The 21034-nt window shown below is 33.0% G+C and overlaps 2 protein-coding genes across 2 annotated transcripts; both read left to right on the top strand.

Moving 5' to 3' along the window:
- Positions 1-3732: 3732 nt before the first annotated feature.
- Positions 3733-4890, top strand: LOC120281844 (non-specific lipid-transfer protein-like 1). Its single transcript, XM_039288537.1, has 4 exons — positions 3733-4040; positions 4124-4184; positions 4273-4372; positions 4491-4890. The coding sequence occupies exons 1-4, from the start codon at positions 3915-3917 to the stop codon at positions 4570-4572; spliced, it is 369 nt and encodes a 122-aa protein (XP_039144471.1). The 5' UTR covers positions 3733-3914; the 3' UTR covers positions 4573-4890.
- Positions 4891-17722: 12832 nt separating this feature from the next.
- On the top strand, positions 17723-18476 carry LOC120282595 (ethylene-responsive transcription factor ERF095-like). The gene has a single exon (XM_039289433.1). The coding sequence runs from the start codon at positions 17743-17745 to the stop codon at positions 18247-18249; it is 507 nt and encodes a 168-aa protein (XP_039145367.1). The 5' UTR covers positions 17723-17742; the 3' UTR covers positions 18250-18476.
- The last annotated feature ends 2558 nt before the right edge of the window (positions 18477-21034 follow it).

The following is a 21034-nucleotide window of genomic DNA, read 5'->3' as shown; positions in this document are numbered from 1 at the left end:
ATGTAATTCACAGTGTGATTGTTCAAATATTCTAGTTTAGGATCAATTTGATACAAAAAAAAGTTTACTATATAACTATTGATCAAATAATATTTTTATTCAAATAATATCTTATTATTTAGTTGGTATAACTACCAATCAACCAAGAATGAGAACCATGATACTCTTTTAATTAGCTATAATTTTATGGTCATTTGCAAACTAATAATAATTTTTAATTTGCATCTCTATTTATCAAATGTTTTAAAATTTTATTCACTTGAAATATATCACATGCATAGTATACTAAATTAATATATATATATATATATATATCGTTCGATCAATATTCTTGATTAGCCAAGTTTTTTTATTATCTTCTTGCTCTATGGAATAGTTATGTATTTCCGCAATTTATATCCAAGAGATCTATCAATTTATCAGATATGTTTTGGTGCTTTGTTTTCATATACATAATATATTTATACTTCACATGTTGCTATTGTTGTTCTTGCTCTCAGTTAGCCTATCTGTGTGGTTGTCTCTCCCAATTCCTATCTCTATCTCGAATACTCTATTTTGATTTACATATATACATCATTTACAGCAATTCTTGTTCAACTTGTTCTTCTTCTTGTGCCATGATTCACTAAAGATAAGATATTCTAGACTTGGTCTTTGATCAAAGTTTGTCCATTTTAAATCATAACTTGGTCCCACACTTGTCATTGAAATCCATCTCTATCTCTTTGAACTTATGCTTGTGAAATTCTGAAAACATTTGTAGCCATTGCTTTTCACTTTTTGAATACTGTATTTGTGCTACTCAAAAGACTGAAAAACTTTTTACAAAAAAAACTAAAAAGCAGAAACGTATAGAAACAAACGTCTCTCAAAACATAGCACACCAAACATTAGCAAAAGAAAGATAGCAACAGATGTCAGGCAATCTCTTTGAGTAATCAATATTTTGTATAATCAAAAACTTCGTACTTAATGAAAATTATTATGTCTTGGGAAGCACTCAATTTGCATTGTTCTGTCTTTATTAAAGCTAAATATTTTGTAGACATTGATTTGTTGATAAATTATCATAGCAAAGATATTTGTGTTGCCCATAGAAAAAACAAATGTTGTACGGAAAATATGGGATACTACATGTAAAGAACGATTTAAAGGAATGATGGAAGAAGAAAGGAGTTAGGCAAAGAAGCATTTTGGTGTTAATGATACTGCCGAATGCAAAGGTTATAATGAAGGTTGGATAAGAGTTGATATTTGGAATCAATTAATTGACAATGTTTGGAATACTGAAGCATGGAAAAATCGATCTCAAAAAGACAAGCAAAATAGGATTACTGAAAAACATGGAAGCATTACCAAGCATACTGGTGGATCGATTCCGTTTTTGCTTCATGCGGAAAGGATGGTATACATGTTCTTTATTGATTAAACTTACTTTTTTTTGTATGCTTTACATTTTTCTTTTAATTTTATGATCATGCATAATTAATTGTAGGCAAAACAATTGAATCGAAAACCAACATATGGAGAAGTGTTTAATCGCACCCACAAACGTGCGAAGGGCCTTGGTGATTATATTGATAATAAGTTGAAATCCATTAGTGTAAGTAATTATATTTCACAATTTTTTTCTTGCACTAACGTAAGTTTTATATATGTTTATAATTTTTTTTTTATGTTTAATCTAACACTAATGCAAGTTTCATATTTTTTTTTTTAGGATTTGTATACTTCTTGAATGAGCCGGAAATATGGTGCCAATGAATCTTGTCATCCTGAATTTGATTTGCAAGTTTGGTGTGATGCAATTGGTGGTATGGAGACTACAAGGACGCATGTATATGGCTTTGGGACCACACCACATGGAAAAAGGTTTCTTTTCTTCTGCCAATAATACTGGGGAAGCATCCTCGACGGCTTGTAGTCCACTAGTTGATCAAACTCCACATTTTTCCGCTGAAGTTGATAATCTACGAGAAGAAGTGACGATTGCGAAGAACAAACCACAAAGCTTGGAGGATTCTCCAAAAAATATAATGCAGAGTCAGAATGAAGTCAAGGCTTTTTTTATCTCAAATTATTGAGATATTAAATCTTGCAACATTTGCTTGGAATGTTGGGTTTTCTCAATTTGGGACAAGTGAGAAGAAGATACCACTGATGATGAAGTTTGAATTATGTGAGAGTGACTTGTAGAACTTGGGTGCTTCATAACTAGTTTCATTGACATATGACTTCTATTATTCATGTTTTAGTTGTGTATGAATATGTTTTAGATTTTATGAAAGATTGAACTTACTTGCTTTGAATACTATTGAACTTGTGTTTTGCTATGAATAAATGATTTTGTTTATTATATAGTGTGTGAAATGATATTGATTACATGTAATATAGGGAAATGAAGCAAGAAAAAAATAATAATAATATAAATATAAAAAAATACTATCACAAATGGAATTTCATTGGTAACAAAAACTTTTAGGGACGGAATTTCGTGGGTGATAAAAACTATTAGTGACGGAATTCCGTTGGTAATTAACAGCTTTAATGACTAAAAATTCTGTTGGTAATAAACACCTTTAGTGACTGCAAATTCTGTTGGTAATAAATACCTTCAGCGACAGAATTTCCGCTGATAATAAACAATTCAATGAGAGAAATTCCGGTGGTAATAAATATTTTCAGTGATGGAATTTTCATTGGTAATAAACACCTTCAGTAGTGAACAATTCTGTTGCCAATAAACACCTTCAGGGACGGAATTTCCATTGCTAATAAAACATCTTCATGAACGGAATTGATTTTTCCAACGGAATAGCATTAGCTACTTGCTTTTCAGCAACGGAAATTTCCAACGGAATATTCCGTTGGTAAAAGTTATCATCAACGGAATTTTACCTATTAGTGACGGAATTTTTCGTCTCTGATACCCATGTTTTCTTGTAGTGAATATTGATTTTTCAAATTTATCCCTTATATTTAATATACTTCTACAACTTCTAATAAATAATGTTCAACTACATGTTCAATTAAATCATATTTTAAATAAGGGTAATCTTGAAAAGTTAATATACTTTGTTATAAATTTTAGATTACTAACTAGCTTTAACCAATTTTTCTAATTTGTATAAATTAGTTAGAAAAAATAAGCAAAAATAACCGAGGGAGTAGTATACTTTCTCCGGTCCTTTTTACTTGTCCATTTAGAAAATTTGTGAAACATTAAATATTAATTTCTCAAATTTATCTTTATATTTAATGTACTTTTACAACTTTCAATAAATATTCAACTACACACAAGGATATTTTAAATTAGGGTAAACTTAGAAAATTAATACAATTTTTTTATAAATTTTAAATTACCTTAACTTCAACAGATTTTTTTTTAATCCATATGAATTAAATAAAATGAACAAGTAAAAGACTAGAGGGAGTAAATACTAAACGCTATTTACAAATGTCCATAGATAATAGAAAGCAAGAGTGAGGGACGAGTGGGGTTAGCGTTTAAAGGTGGGATAAAGTATTCATTTTAGTGAGAACTAGAGATTGAATCCCAAAGATTTTGCTCAACATCTATCTATGCATGTCCCTTTCTCTACTTAAATCAGGGTGTTTATCTTTTTTTTTTTTTTATATATAAAAATAAATAAATAATAAGAATTTTATTTAAATAATTAAATAAATAGGAATCATGTATAAATAGCCTTCCAGACAACGACGACAAAGTAGTTAGTTTTATCCAATTAAGCTTCGATTGGCGTGCCGTCTCATTAATCTTCTTCGAGCTCGATCATCACCGCCCTTCCCAACGTCACTCACTCGCCAACAACCTCTATTAATCTCTACATCCCCTTCTCCATTCCCATCTCACTCAATCTTGATTTCGATCTTGGTCTCTCTTGGAGAAGATGCCGGAGTCTTCGCTGAAATCCGCTGCGCTTCTGGACCAGATGAAGCTCCACATGGCCACAGATGCCGGGAAGGAGCTCACCAAGAAGATTGGCCTCGTTTATCAGCTCAACATCGCTCCTAAGGTCTTCTTCTTCTTCTCTCCTCATTGCTTCGCCTCTTTGATCTTTGTTTCTGGTTCTGATTTTGCCATGTTTTGGGTTTGTAGAAAATGGGGATTGATGAGAAGGTGTTTGTTGTGGATCTCAAAGAAGGGAAAGTTTATGAAGGTTTGTTTGATCATCGTCTTGAATTTGATCTTGGGTTTGTGTTTTTGTTGTTTGGGTTGTTGATTGGAGATGGGTTTTGGTTGATTAGGGTCTTATGAGGGGAAGCCGGATGCGACGTTCTCGTTCGCTGATGCGGATTTCTTGGCCGTGGCCACTGGCAAGATGAATCCTCAGATGGCGTTTATCAGGTGATCCGATTTAGGGTTTTGTTTTTTTGGGAGTTCTTGAAGATCAAAATTAAGATTTTTTTTCCTGATTAGACTTTTTAAAAAAAATTTCTCTTTTTCTTGTTTTGTGTATGGTTAGAGGAAAGATGAAGATCAAGGGGAGCATGAGCGCGGCTCAGAAGTTCACTCCGGACATCTTCCCTAAACCCTCTAAGCTCTGAGGGCAAAGCATACCTGTGAGGGCACTTCTTTTATGCTAATTGCCAATAAATATTTAGGTTAATCCTTGAAGAAATCTTCATAAATGCCTCATGTTATCAATTAGTACTATAATTGTGATACTTTTCTTGTTTTCATTTCTTTAGATGTCATATACAACTGCTTTTGATGTTTTTTTTTCTTATTACAAGTATATATGAGAGTGTGCCCTTTTGAAGTTGTCTGTTAGATCCTGATAAAAGAAATAATTTTTTTTTTTTTGGATTTTTGTGTTCTGTTTAGGAACAGTGTACATAATTTAAGTTGCTGTTGTTCATGTTCATTGGTTGTTTTGCTTATCACTCTTGTGGAAGGGGCAAGACTTATTTCTTTAGTTTATATATTCATGTGATTTTTCTTGGATGAATCTGCTTGATTATATTTGGATGTGGTTTAGCGAACCTAGATTATTTCCAAAACAAAATTGGTGGGTGTTTACTAATCAAAGCTATTGCAAGGTGTTGTGATCTTAGTTATTTAACTTAATATCCGAGAGCAAGTCTTGTGATTTTAAACTCAAACTTACATGTGAAACCATTAAAAAAGAAGTCTGTGGCATATGCTTGTATTTGTTGGTTGTATTTGCAGTTTGCAGTTATAATTTAGATTTATTTTCTGTGTTTGTTGAATGACAATTTGATCAATTTATGGTTCAGTGAAGTATAATATCTATATTTGTATGTTCATCTTTTACCGAGAATCCATGTTTTTACCAGGAATGTGTTTGTTTGCATCTTTTACCTTGTATAGTGAACTTGGATCCATTTTTTAGCCTAGTTTGATAACTAGTCTTTCAAGTTATTAGAAAATTTACTAATGAACAATGTAGCGGGCTATAAAATGATCAATAAGCTCATGAGCTGCTTAAGTTAAAATTGAATGTACATTGGACTCAGCTCAATTGTGCAAAGAACAAGGCAAGCTTGATTTCAAGTCTTACCATGTTTTGGCTTATTACTGATTGCCTAAATATAGCTCTAATTGTGTGGTCTAAGTTTAGTATGTGTAACAACCCAATCTAATCCATGTCAGTAATTGTCCACTTTGAATCATCTCATGGTGTGTCTCATAGGTTTGAATTAAAAAAAGGTCATCCAAATCTTTAAAGCAAAAAATAATAGTAACAAGCTTCAAATCATGTGCGCAATAGTTCTCCTGAAATGGTTTTAGTTGTCTAGACAAAATTGCTATAACTTCACCATTTTGCATCGAAACACACCCCAAATCGATCTTGCAAGCATTATTCAAAAGCATCACTAGAAATTTATAATGCTTAGACACATGTTTCTACTTAATCTTTAGTTGACGAGGAAAAGAGCGAAATTCCTATTTTGTAACTAGTGTGAACAAGGTTTCCAAGAGAGCGTGTCTAATATTTACCTTTGTACTTCCTTTATATTTTTGTTTTTCCTTTTTGTGGTTTCACCTCACTATTTTCAATGTTGCTTGTAAGACTAGTATGGGGTTTTTTATGCAAATTGATAAAGTTGTAGCTTATGTTTTTAGATAACTAAAACCATTTGAGAACTATCTTGCATATAATTTGGAGCTTGTTGATATTATTTTTGTTTTGAAGATTTGAAGACGCTTTTTATAGAACAAAACCGTGAGATACAGTATGGGATGGTGTAAAACAAGCAATTCTTCCCCTGGATTGTCATTACAAATGATGTCAAAACTTGATCTACTCTAGTTGATTGAGATATTTTGGTGGCCCTTATTTTGTGATATGACATGTGAGTTGGAGGATGAACCAAATAGAAACCAGTGGAATTGTGATACTTCAACTCTGATTATGATTGGATTTAGAATTCTGCATTTAATCATGTGTTTTATGTATGACTTAGGCCTGAATATCTAAAGAGTTTTATGTAGGATAAATCCGTGAGACCCCGTGTGGCAGGAAAAACAAACAAATGTTCACATAAGTTGGGTCAGATCATTACAAATGGCAATTGTTTCAAATTAATGTAAGATGAAGTAACAACATAATGAAACAAAATTTTGAAGGATATAGTCGGCTGATTTATTTTTTTTTTTCTTATGCAAAATAACCACTTTTTTTCGCAATCTGAACAAATAGTTAGATTTTAAAGTAAATAAATGAATAATTATATAATTTAGCAAAAATATTTATATGTGAGTTTACTTGCACTAAATCTTGGATAAAACTCTAATTGTCATAAACAAAACTGTCAACATCCTCAAAGCTTGAATCCCACACTAGAATTTTTGTTAGTGGTGTCTGACAGATCTTGCTTTGGATTTGTGCACAGAAGTGATAGAGGCGAATGTTACAAATTTTGACATAATTTGTTTCCAAAAAGGACTTTTTATGTAAAACAAAATAATAATACCAATAATTATAGAAGAGGATCTAAAACCAAATTCTAGAGACATGCCACAATGGTAAGTTTTTGTGTGGGTTTAGACGGGATTGTTAGCGTGAATGTTAGTTCTTTCCAAATATTCATGCGCCAATCCTTCTCACCAAGTAGCTTGGCTGGATGTACTTGGTTAGAATTGAATGAACAATTCTATTACCATCGACCTATTGATTTGTTGGTACTGAGTCTCTTGTGTAGAGTGTTCGTGTTCATATTGAAGAAGCAGGTTGGAATCTCAGCTTACGCAAAATAAGGGCACAGGTGAGGTTGAGATATTAATTTCTTGTCTATGCACACTTTTAATATGACTTACTCGCTTTGCCAAAAAGAAAAAAAAATATCAATTGCCCTAATTCTTCCCTGGGGTTTTTGTTATTGGCTAACTTCTTAAGAAGAGATGAATAGAGAGTTCATTGACTAATTCAACAGATAAAGAACACTAAACTCCAATAAAAGTCACGGTCCTCCCGATCGCACCTATGCCGAGCGTGTAAGGCAGAACCCTTATAGTAAGCTTGATTCAATTAAATGAGAACTCAAAGCATTAAAATACAACATCTTCAAGAGAAGTTTTGAGATATTTGACTCTAGAACAAATTATTTTAAGTAAAACAAACATCATTAACGAAATAAGCAAGCTAAAGTAGGAACAAGATAACTAGGTCTCATACTATCTTCTGAAACCTAGAGAATTCCCAAGCTTTCACTCTACAATGAGCCTGACACCAATCGTGTTCTGCCACACCCTTCGCAGGCCATAACAAACTCTTTATATAACACGTTCTTCATCTTATACTTTGTGCCCATGCGCCTCCCTTCATTTTTCATCATGTTTTATGATAGGCAATCATTTTCTTGCAATGATTTGCCCATATAATGCCTTTTCTCATGGCCTCCCTTTATTCTGCTATTTTGCTCCACCATAGTTCCTTTTATGGATTCATTTTTTATTGCCTTGTTAACACCTCATATCTAGTTGTTTTGAGCTGGTCCATGTACTCATTCTTTACTGCCACTCTACATGGTATTGTATCAATACACCTAGACTATTAAGCAAGACCTTGCCTGCAAGGACAAGATAGGGATATTGTGCTTGAAAAGACAAGAGACCCTCCCATGTACTCATCCGCTGATAAGCAAGACCAATGGACCAATACCTGAGGCACAATTTGATTGTTACGAAGGATACGATGAAGCTTTAGTAAGTATTTTGGCTGAATAACCGGGCCATTCTCAATGGTTAGGAGGGTCAATGGTACAGTGGCGTTGTGCAAGTCACCATGGCACTTCTTTAGTAAGGAAGTGCGGAAATCATAGTCTATTTTTGCACCTCCCAGTAAACCCAATCTATAAACAACTATACTGATTTTCTATAAAACCTTAAAAGGGCTAAAATAGCGCATGCTATGCTTTTGATTTCAGTTTAGCATGACAAAGTCATGTCGTATGGTTGAAGCGTGACGAACATCCATTCTTTAACTCCAAAAGAAACCTCAATGCGTTTCTTATCAGTTAGGTGCTTCATGCGGGTTAAAGCTTTGAAAAGATTTTGGGGTTCAATTCATTCATGGCCACAAATGTTTGCACTTTATAACGCTATGGCCACAAAACTTTTTTTTGTAACACAAAAGCCACTTAACTTTTTCTTCAATTGCATGTGTGACCATAATGGTCTGTTTTATGGCGGTTTTCAGCGCCATGTCAATGCCACATTAGCAAGCTCGCCAGAAACCGCCTTAAAGTAGGCCATTATAACCACTCATGCAACTGGAGAAAAGTTAAGTGGTTTTTATGTTACAAAATAAGTTTTGTAGCCACAACGATATAAATTACAAATATTTGTGACCATGAGTGAAATAGCCCCAGAGATTTTGGTTAAGTCGTAAAATTTGGTCACACTATTGTAGCAAGGAAGCAATTTTCAAGGTTTGTCATCAATAGTAGAATAGGGTATTAAATATGATGGGCCACTGTTGTAGACTGCTTGAAATGGTGTCATGCCGGAGTTGGTATGAATTGTTGCATTATAGGAAAACTCTACTCGAAGAAGAAAGTGCGCCCATTTATGTGGATTAGCAAAAGTGAAACATTACAAATATTGCTCTAAAAACAAGTTCAAAGCTTTAGATTAGCCATCGGATTATGGATGGTATGCAGATGACATTGCTAAAGAGGTGCCCATGCTATAAAATAAGTGTTGCCAAAAAAGGTTTGTAAAAGTTTGTCATTTTCATTAACTTGGTAATGCCATAAAGCTTGACTATATGGCTAATAAAAACATCTATGACCCTCGGCTTGTAATAGACGGTCGATCACAACCACTATTGCAGTCCTTTCGAGGATGGAAAACCACCAATGAAGTCATAATATGGTCCTAAATGTGATGCGTTATGGGAAGAGGTTGCGAAAGACCTCCAGGATGTGTAGTTGTATGCTTAGCCTACTAACAAACTGCACAACGCTTGACATAAGATTGGACATCTTTGTGCATGCTAGGCCAGTGAAAATGTTGCGCTTACGAGGATGCATACGAGGATGCATACGTGTCACACTAGTATCTCCACCGAACAAAGAATCATGGAATTCCATCAATAACTAGTCACGAAACCTATGTACATTAGGAACCAAAATTTGCCTTTATATTTTAAGAGACCATGTTGTCATGTAAATTGAGTATCCTAGTTGCGATTATGGTGAATATCATGGAGGATTGACTGACAATGAGGGTCTTCATGTTATAAGGAATGGATGGTATTAAAAAGCTTGACACTATGGTTGAAAAGTGGCTAAGGTGTAACACCGTGATAAGTTGTCAGCAGCCAAGTTGTCGACACCCGGATGATATTTAATCATGAAGTTGAAGCCCAGTAACTTGTGTAACCAGCGTTGTTGCCTTGGAGTCTGAACAGTTTGAGTACAGAGATGTCAAAGAAAATGTTGATTAGGGAAAATTACATACTAGTGACCTAGTAAATAATGCCAGAATTTACTAATAGTCTCTATTATGGCATACAATTCACACGTGTATGCAAACTGTTGTTGCATTCTTACGTCTATCTTCTTTGAAAAGAAAGTAATAGGATGCTAGTTTTGGCTTAATATTGCACCCACACCACTCTCGAAGGCATTGGTTTCAATCACAACGGTTTTAACAAATCCTCCAACACTAGAGTAGAGGTAATGACCTCCTTTAAAGATTGAAATGCATTAGTATCCTAATCATTCCAAATAAAATTATCTTTCTTTAATGAGGTGGTCCAAGGAGTAGCTAGATGAGCATAATTATAGGTAAACCTCCCATAATACCTTATTAAGCCTAAAACTTGCACAATTGCTATGAAGTGCTGAGTAGTGGCCATTGCAAAGTAGCATCTACCTTAGATTTATCCATTTTCACCTTAGACACAAAGATGAGATGGCCTAGATATTCAATGGTGGATCGCTCTAAAAGATGTTTTGAAAAACTTAGCAAACACTTGATGTTGCTTCAAAGTATTCATGACTTCTTCAAGATTCAATAGATAAGCTTCCCACAACGTCCTATGGACGGGAATATCATCAAATAAAATCAAGGCATATCCACAAAGCTTATTGAACAATTTTGTTCATTAACGCTAAGAAAGTCGCAAGAGCATTTGATAAACTAGATGACATTGTGGGCCATTGGCAATGACCTTGATGCATTCGAAAAGCTGGTTTATATCTATCATCGCAAGAGTATCTAATGATTCTCGGAACGCAAGTCAAGTTTTGAGAAATAAACAGCATTGAACAAGTCATCCATGGGTTTATCAATCATGAGAATGGGGAACGTGTCCTTCACCCCTATAGCATTCAAGACCCAGTAGTCGTTCCAAGAATGTCTTTACTCATCTTTTTTCCTAACTAATAAATTGGTGATGAAAATAGGTTGTTATCGGGTTCGATTAATCCTTCATGTAACATATGTGTCACCATCTTCTCAATCTCTTCTTTTTAGCTATGGGGATAGCGATACAGGTTAATTTTCACAAAGGCCGAGTGTTGAAGCAAAGGAATTTTGTGGTTACATGCATGGGAAGATGGTAATCCACTCGGCAGAGCAAAAATGTAACTATCTTTGTGTATAGTTGTAGTCAGATATAATGGAAAATAAGAGCTCCTAGTGGATCATGAGAGAAAAGATGTCTGACACGAGGACAAAGTAGTTAAAGCCAATGTATAACGTGCATAAATTTCTCTAATAGAGTACAGATGTTGCAGTTGGTAAACTATGGTAGAGTGTGGCTTGATTGCGTTGGATCTCTTAAGATTAATAAACTGACCATTGTGATAGAATTTGATAATGCAAGTACTATAATCCACCATGTGTGAACCTAACAAAGCCAGCCACCCTGCTTCTAATATGATGTTAGCACCTACTATGGGTAGTAAGTAATCCGAAGGATAAGTGAATAATACTGAACCTGCACATGTAACTGTTTGAGGAGACTTTCAATCTGTAATGTGTGCCAATTTCCCACTAATACTTTAAAAGATGGAGCATAAACCACATTGAGATGTAAGAATTTAGCTATAAGGGACTAGATAAAATTGTCATCACTTTCGTTGACTGGCAATATTTTGATGGAGAAACGTTGAATGGCTCCCACAAATCTCATAGTATTAGAAAAGAATTGTTGTTCATTATATATAAAGATAAGCTTTGCAATTGGTCTTCAAGTTGTTGCATAGGAGTTGAATCCACAAGAATAGTTAGTGGTCGATTGATTAAGTGATTTGTCATCCCCCTACAGCAGTAGTAACCAGTTGTTAGGAACAACAAGCATGCTAAGGAGAGTATTTATTATCATAATTGAAACAGAGGTCTTCGCTCAATGTAGCTGTAATTCATTGATGGGCATGCTTTTAACTGGTGGCGCCGTAGAAGAAGCGGTTGAGTTTGTTTGGGCTAGAGGAGATAATGCACCAGCTGAAGCCCTCTAAGAAACATGAGTCATGATGACAGATGATTGATAGGCGATTCTCGTGAAAACAGTAATGTTAGGACTATAGGAAATTTTCTAGCCAGCTTCTTGCGGAGAAGGATGGTATTTTTCTTCAAATAGTTTTGCCAAGGTCCCAATGCCAATCGTCTTCTTCCACACTCTCAGGCCATAACAAACTCTTTAGATTTAATTGCTGTACAGATCCATGTAATTATGTATATTCTGCCCATTTAGTTTTTACAATATTTTTAGGTACAATTAAATCCTCATTTAGTCGAATTGGGTCATTTTAGTCCGCGGTATAGATGAGTAAGTGTAAATTGCAAGGACTTAATTGTACCTAAAAATATTGCAGTGGACTAAAACGACCCAACTCGACCAAATATGAGGACTTAATTGTACTTAAAAATATTAGGACAAAAAGGGCAGAAAGTACACAATTATAGGGACCTGTACAGTAATTAAATCAACTTTTTATATAGCATGTTTTCCATCCTATGTCTTGCGTCTTCTTTTCTTTTGTATCACGTGTTGTGATAAGGGCTCCCCTTCCCAGGATGATTCACCCATAAGATGTCCTTCCATGTGGCCTTCCTTGATTGGGCTATTTTGCTCCACCATAATTCTCTCTATAGGTTCATTCTTTATTAACTTGTCAACACCCTCATATACTATTGTCTTGAGCTCGTCCCCGTATCCATCCTTTAGTACCACTTTGCATGGTATTCTATCAGTTCCCAGTGCCAAATGTGAGTGAATTTTTCTAACAGAGAAGTAACAAACAATCCCTTCATAACTTGGTTATCCACACATGAACCCTCCAAATTATTATATTCTTTATAAATTTCTCTTTTTCATTCCATGTACTTTTCAGCCCAGATTCCCATCACAAACGTTATAACAAGATTAATGTAGTAATGAAATGATGAAAATGACCTCAGTTCGAATGAGTATTATCCCAAGTGTTGTTAAGATCGCAATGCCCCTCAACTACTACAGTTTGGTGACTGCTCTTTCTTGGTAAAAAGAGGAGAATACTCCCTGACCATTGCCCTTTGGAAGTGACTGTACAAGGCGGTTGGAATCCCGAGATGTTGCGTTGGGCGCCATGTTCCCTCTCGTGTTCTCCATTGCTCTTTTTTGGTTTCTTGATATTCTCGGCATAACTTGTCTACAGATTTTTTCTGTATCCTTCTTCATCTCGCCGTAGTTCTCGGTTGTCTAAAGCTGTGTTTTTTTTACGGACTTCTAAAAAAACACGTTATAATTTCCAACCACAAAAGTAGTAGCTTGAAAGTCAAAAAGGCCCTTGGGGATATCTCATAACAAGATTAGGATTTCAATTGTTTTGTTTACTTTACTTTTTTTTTGCGTTTTTGTGTTCGTTTCTTGGGTCCTATACATTTCCTTATTATGGTGTTATGTGAATTTTTAGTTGATTCATGTGTAGAATTTGGTGTTAGGTTTGTTAATTTGTCTTTTTTTTCATAGTATTAATTGATTTTGTGTATTGCTTAATTTATTTGTGGATAACAAAATATGACTACCAGTCTCATTAATACAAGATGTTTTTAGTCCCAATTATCGCAACGCTTTATGAGTTAAAGAAGCACATGAGTTGATGGCACTGTGAAATCCTCCATGGATCACCATTTGGCCATCTAGTAGACCTGGAACTTGTACTGCAGGAGAGGAGGGTGCTGGATGTGCTGATGGAGATGTATTACGATCGCACCCAGTGATCCAAGATAGGTGAAAGCATACTGTTTTTTAAGCCTGAGGATCTATTACTCATACTTGGACTGCGATGTGAAAGAGATGTCTCCTTTTAACATAATAAAGAACAATCCGAATTCGAGCAACATACCCCAACAAAATGTCTATTTTGATTGCATCTCAATGGAGGTTATATATTTTGTTGGAGTATGTTTGTTCAAATTCGAATTGTTCTTTTATATGTTTGAAGAAGGCAACATCTCCGTCTTAGCATAGTCCAAGTATGAGTGTCATATCCTTGGGGCTGAAAGGCGATATGCATTCATCTTTTGTTGGTCTTTTGTTGGATCACTGGAAGCATCGTTGTACATCTGCATCAGCGCATCCAGCACGCCCACTCCTGCAATACAAGTTCGAAATCCATTTTGATGGGCAAAGGGTGTTTCATAGAGGATTTCCCAATGGCGTCGACTCATGTGCTTCTTTAACTCATTAAACGTTGCGACAATTGGGACTAAATAACATATTTCATTGATGAGACTAGTAGCCAAGTCCTGTTATCCACAAATAAATTAAATAATACACAAAATCCATTGAGAAAAACATATTTACAAACCTTAACAATGTATTCTACACATGAATCAACCAAAAATTCACATAACACCTTGGTAAAGGAAATGCATAGAATCCTTAGAAATGAACATTAAAATATAAAAAAGTATACAAAGCAGAACAATCGAAACCTGATCTTATTCGGTGATATCCCTAAGTGCCTTCTTACCTTCAAACTGTCGCTATTGTGGATGGAAATTATATCGGCATGTTCGTTTCAAAGTCCGCAAGGCAACACAATTCCAAACAACTGAGAACTCCGGTGAGAAGAATGTAGGAAATATACTATTTGTATAGCATGCAAATACTACAAACTAAGATTGTAGAAATATAAGATGCAATCAAATACAAACTACAATAATAATTCAAAATAATAGTCAGAAATTTCCAGTTTTGGGTAGGCATGCGTAGGCACTGCCCTAACACTGAATTGACCTCTCTCGTGCAAGATTTTTCGGCCTCACTCCAAGCGCAGAATACACTAACCCCGGAAAGAAGAACTCTCATAGCCTAGCACTGAATTGACCTCCCTCGTGCAGGATTTTTCGGCCTCACTCCAAACGCAGAATACACTAACCCCGGAAAGAAGAACTCTCATAGCCTAGCACGTTGGGTACCGAGATATCCCAATCACACCCGCAAGGTTTAGGCAAAAAACCATAGAATAAGAACAAGAATATTTGAGTTTTTCAGGCACGCAAAGAGCACACCCGGGAGAATGAGAATGTGAGAGAAGGAAGTAAGCAAGTGTGTGTTTAGGGTTTATGGTTGGACATATATTTACAGACAAGAGATTTCTAACAATTCTCTCAAATACACAATGTGAAACTAAAGAAATGAGAAGGAGTTTGGCTTGAGTGTATCAATATGTGGGACCAGCTAGGACCGGCAGGACCCACATCCAACAAAGATAGATGCTAAAAAAAAGTCTCTGTACAAGGTTTAACAAGAATATGAAGAAGTGAAGAACAAAAGAGGGAGTACAACGCCAAATGCAATGTATTGGGGTTCCATCTACCACGCTTGTCACTTCCCAAGGATGTCGGTTAGGGGGCATTCTTGTCTTTTCACCAAGAAAGAGCACACTCACAAAACCGCCTGGTTCGGGGGCATTGTGGACTTTCACCGCTTTGGAGAATACTCATTTAAACTGGGATATTTTCGTCATTTTGTTGCTAGCTTAGCCCCGTTATAACACCCGTAATAGGAATCTGAATTGAAAAGATGAGGGATTTATTATAAATACTATAATTTGGAGGCATTTTGTGTGGATAGCCATGTTATGGAGGACAACTTGCTTCCCAATTTAATTTCTTTTATTATTATTTTTATTGCAATAGCCCCACAGTTATTTTATCGAAAAAACTTTGTCGGCATAATATTAAACGTCAAAAAAATATTTCTAAGGTTTTTTCAGCCTAATAATTTTTTTAAAGTCTATTAAACATTATTTTTTTTTCTAGAACGTATTGAATTGTAGTTTTAAAAACAATAGTTGTATGTAAATACATAGCTTTTATACTTATATATATACAAATATTAATCTATTCTCTATCTCATATTAAATAATAATAACATTTTTTTAATTTGGTTTAAAAAAAATTTATCGGTGAAGCAATTATGGTTATACGTGAAAAAATTATTATTTTTAAAATGTGCATAAACAGGTTTAAAATCCAATATATTTTAAAAAAAAAATTAAAATTCAATAGATTTTTTTTTAATCATTTTATACTTCAAAAATTATTGTTCAATGCCAACGACCATTTGGTTTATTGGCATCGGGTCTCTTGCGTAGAGTGTTCACCTCGAGTGTCGAGTGTGGTTCTCCAAGTTCGATCTCTATTTTGCACAAGGTGAGGGCATGATTCGGTAGTGAGCACGGTTCTTTCACGTATTCGTTCCTGTGTTTCTGTGTTCGTTATTGTTCAATCAGCTAGTGGGAAATAGCTCAGGGATATAAAAAGATAAAATAAAGATCCAACTTTTAAAAAGGATCTTTAGTGTGAAAGGCATACACAATAAAAACTCAAAATTATTAGTGAAAAGAGTCTTTGTATATTGACAAGGCAAGTCATCCATCTTTTCACAAGTTTTATATAAAATGAGAACAATGCTAAACATGGATAAATAATGTATTTGAGAAGTGTTGCTAAAAAGATAATAACACAGTTAAATCAGGTTGCTTTTTATTTTGTATTGATTAGTGAATCATAAATGGATAAGAAAAAAACGTCGGAAGCATGGTTGAAAATGACTGAGGGGAAAATTATATCTATAAGTACATTATTTAATCATAATTCTTGACCTTTTAGAGTGTTTTATTAAATCGAATGTAAAATGTTTTGACAACGTGGATAAGTCATGTTTTATTAAATTTACTGTATAAAATATTTTTTTCGTTTTGCAATGCTGATAAGTCCCGTATTAGATCCGGCACATGTGAGAAGCTAAATTTTACAATATTTGTGTATTTCATCTGTGTGAGTTGAAGTTTGAATTCGTCTTTTTAATAGCTTAAGGGTCTTATGTAGAGATTCAGTACAAATGGTTGTTGGCATGTGTGAAATGTATAAAATATTGGTAGAGAGAAAGACCACATCTAATATTTTAATAAAAAATAAATATTTATTTTAATATTAAAATATTTATTTAAACAGTCTTAAATAATATGACCACAACTCCTATTAAATGGTTTTACCTTTCATTTGGAAAATTAATTTTTAGTTGTCTCGGTTACATTTTTATCATTAGAATTTTTTTTCTTTTTGATAATTTGAGATGGCATAAAAAAAATTTATGATAAAATAAATTTTCAAATGTTTAAATTGAAATTAATTTTGCATCGCTTATGATGATCTACAAGGTTTTAAATAAGTTTTAGAAATTTAGAAATTAATGATTTCTTATATTTAATATAATCGACTCCTTTCATAAAAAACTACGGGTTCTAAACTAGTTTGTGAATGAAATACTGGAAGATTTATAAAAGGGTAAATCTTTTATAAAGCCACCTAAACTTCTATCATTTGGACAAACTTCTTCTGTTAATATAATTTTTTTTTAAAAAATTAAAATAAATATTATTATAAATTTATATTATTATTATTATTTTTTTGAAATTTTGAATAATCTTACCACAATACCATGTATTGATATTAAAAACCAATTAATTAAAATAAACAAACACCATTAATTTTAATTAAACCAAAATAATAATAATAAAAAAAAGTGGTCGGCATATGATCTAATCTCCCCCAAGTCTGGCCACAGCACTAGATAACACCACCACCACCCTGAAATCCATCACCCACAATTCTCACATTTTCCACGTGCTCAAAATCCAACCCAAACCCAACAAAAAAAAACACGTGCCAAATACACGTGTCAAAAATTATAAATAACCACCACTTGTTAAACACTCCCTCGCAAACACAACAACAACAAAACAATGATCGAAATGCTAACTCCGACCCCATCACTAATCTCAACGCAATCCCATCCCTCCATCTCACCTCCACCACCTCGAGATCAGGAACACTCCGCCATCGTCTCCGCCCTTTCCCACGTCCTCTCCGGCGACACCACAACAACAACAACAACAACAAAAGGAAGGAAGAGGATGAAGACAAACAAGTATAGAGGGGTGAGAAAAAGGCCATGGGGAAGGTGGGCGGCGGAGATAAGAGATCCCCGGCGAGCGGTGAGGAAATGGTTAGGAACGTTTGATACGGCGGAGGAGGCCGCAAGGGCTTATGATAGCGCTGCCATTGAGTTTCGTGGGCCCCGGGCCAAGCTTAACTTTCCGTTCCCTGAAATCAACGGTAACGGTGGTGGTGGTGATTGTGGTGGTTTGGAGAGGGAAGAGGGTGGTGGTGGTGGTGGTGGAGAAAAAGAAGAGAAGATGAATATTTGGGATGGGTTACAAGATTTGTTGGAAATGGATGTAATTGATTGATTATATATATATATATATATATATATAATATTATTATTAATACATCATGGGGCTATTATATCTAAGTCTTGTAAATTGTTTATTATTATTATTATTATTATTATTATTATTATTATTATTATTATTAATTCATCAGTGCAAACTGCAAAGTGAGGTCTTGCTCTGTTGCTACTTGCTAAAGCAGCTGATTATAAAGAAACTTAGTTTGTGCCAAAATTTCATGGCCCTGTATTGGGTGATTTTAACTTTCAAGTGTGTGGTAATTTTTATTTTTATTAAAAAAAAATTTAAGAAACATTTTTGTATATTATATTTCATGTTAATTTTAAAATTAAAACAATTTTAAGAAAAAAAAAAAAAAATAAAAAAGCCGACAATCTTGAGTCGAGCTTAGCTGAACTTGCTCATGGTTTGTTTATATGTAACTCTAAATTCATCTGTCCTTGGTATACATACAGATAATAAACACAACCTTAGGAAAAGGATTCTTTCCCATTTTCTTTTTCATTCTTTTTCATTCTATATATATATATATATATATATATATATATATATATATATATATATCTAAGCACTTTTACAAGCTCTATTAGATCTTAAAACTTTCTTCAATCCTTAATCAATAAGGCAAACTGTAAATTTATATTAGTTAATTAATTTTAAGTTTTATGCTATTAATTGTTTGATTTGCTAAATTTACTCAATTATTTTTAATTTTACTCTATTAGTTATTTTATTTACTATATATAGACAACTAGTTTTTTTTTCTTTGTTTTAATTTTGTCTTTTATCTTTTAATTCTCTGGTATCTCTACCACTGTTTAATTTTCTTTGATTTATGTTTAATTTATTTAATTCTTTTGTTTGTTATTTGAATCTTGTCTGTAATTCCTTAGTTCTCTAGGGTCTAAACTCTTCTCTCTAGCATTGTTTAATTTTTTAAAAAATTTTGTATTTAGTGAATAGTGATGGTTATTTTAATTATTTTATTTTATTTTATCTATTATTTTTATTTTACTCTAATTAATTGTTTTATTTACTAATTATAGCCTCTAATTTTTTCCTTTTTTTTTTAATTTTGCATTTATCTTTTAATTCTCTAGTATCTCCACCATTGTTTAATTTTTTTATTTATGTTTAATTTGTTTAATTTGTTTAATTCTTTTTGTTTGTTATTTGAATTTTGCCTATAATTCTTTAATTCTCTATGGTCTAAGCTTCTTCTCTCTATCATTGTTTAATTTTTTTAATTTTGTATTTAGTGAATACTGATGGTTATTTTAATTATTCCATTGTATCTATTATTTTAATTTTACTCTAATTAGTTGTTTTATTTACTAATTATAGTCTTTTTCTCTGTTTTAATTTTGCATTTATCATTTAAAAATTTAATTCTCTACCATTGCATAATTTTTTTAATTAATTTTGTGTTTAGTGAGTGTTATTTTAATCATATTATTTTATCCATTAATTGTTCTTTTTTTTCTTTGTTTATTTAAACCAAAAAAATGGCATGACCGGGTGTAAGCTTAAAAGGGAAAGAATATTGCTAATTCAACTTACATGCCCCACTGGGAAAACAATTAGGGGTTGTATGGATTGGCTTTTGGAAAGCCAAGAAATATTTTTTTATAAGTTAAGTACTTTTGGGCTCGAAAAAACATGTTTGTATTAGTTTTTCTGCAAAAGCAGAAGCTGATAAAAAAAAGCTGAAAAACAGTTTTTTTTTTCAAAAGCTAATTATGTGGTGTTGTTGAAAAAAGCATTTCTTAGAAGCTGTTTTGGAGTTGTTAAATTACTAGGTTACCCTTATCAAATAAAGAAATGACTATGCTTTTATATTTTTTGTTTTTCCAGTAATAATAATTGTAATTATAATTATAATTACAATACATTAGCATTAGTTTTAGAAGTAGTACATTAGTATATTAGTATTAATATATTACTATTAGTATTAGTATGTTAGTATATTAGTATTAGTACTAGTATATTAGTATATTTGTATTAGTAATAGTATTATTATTAGTATTAATATGTTAGTATTAGTATATTTGTATTAGTATTAGTATGTTAATCTATTAGTATTAGTATTCATATATTATTAGTATATTATTATTATATTATTAGCATTTAGTATTAGTATTAGTATTATTGTTATTATTATTAGTATATTAGTATTAATATTAGTATGTTAGTATCTTTGTAATTGTATTAGTATATTAGTATTCATATTAGTATTTGTATATTATTATTTGTATATTAATATTTGAATATTAGTATTTGTATTCATATTAGTATTATTATTATATTTGTACTAATATTAGTATGTTAGTATGTTAGTATTAGAATTAGTGTTGTTATTATAATAACTCAATGATGGTCAATTTTAGCAATTTGACATTGAAAAAAGTCATTTTAGGAATTCACATCCAAACAACTTTACACATATAAATGCACTTCTGCATCAACATATCCAAACATAAAATCAAAAAAACACTTAATTTACTCTCGGAAGCACTTTTTTTAAAAGTCATTCTGCCAAATGGAAAAAAAAAACATTTTTTATTAAGCTAATCCAAACAAGGCCTTAATGGCAAGAAACCGAAAGTCCATTTGAGGGAATGATACTGTTTAGTGTACCTTCACAAACAAAAGCAATAAACCTTACTACGCAATACATCCCTAAGGGGGCATTTGGTTCGCGGTAATGTGAAACATTACTGAAAATCTGGTAGTAATGTGTTTATATTATTATGTTTGGTACTGTAGCAGTGGTAATGTTAAT

Source organism: Dioscorea cayenensis, chromosome 18 (genome assembly GCF_009730915.1).
Source record: "Dioscorea cayenensis subsp. rotundata cultivar TDr96_F1 chromosome 18, TDr96_F1_v2_PseudoChromosome.rev07_lg8_w22 25.fasta, whole genome shotgun sequence".
In the NCBI taxonomy this organism is placed as follows: Eukaryota; Viridiplantae; Streptophyta; class Magnoliopsida; order Dioscoreales; family Dioscoreaceae; genus Dioscorea; species Dioscorea cayenensis.
Note: the sequence above shows the minus strand (reverse complement) of the source record. Positions and strands in the feature narration are given on the sequence as shown.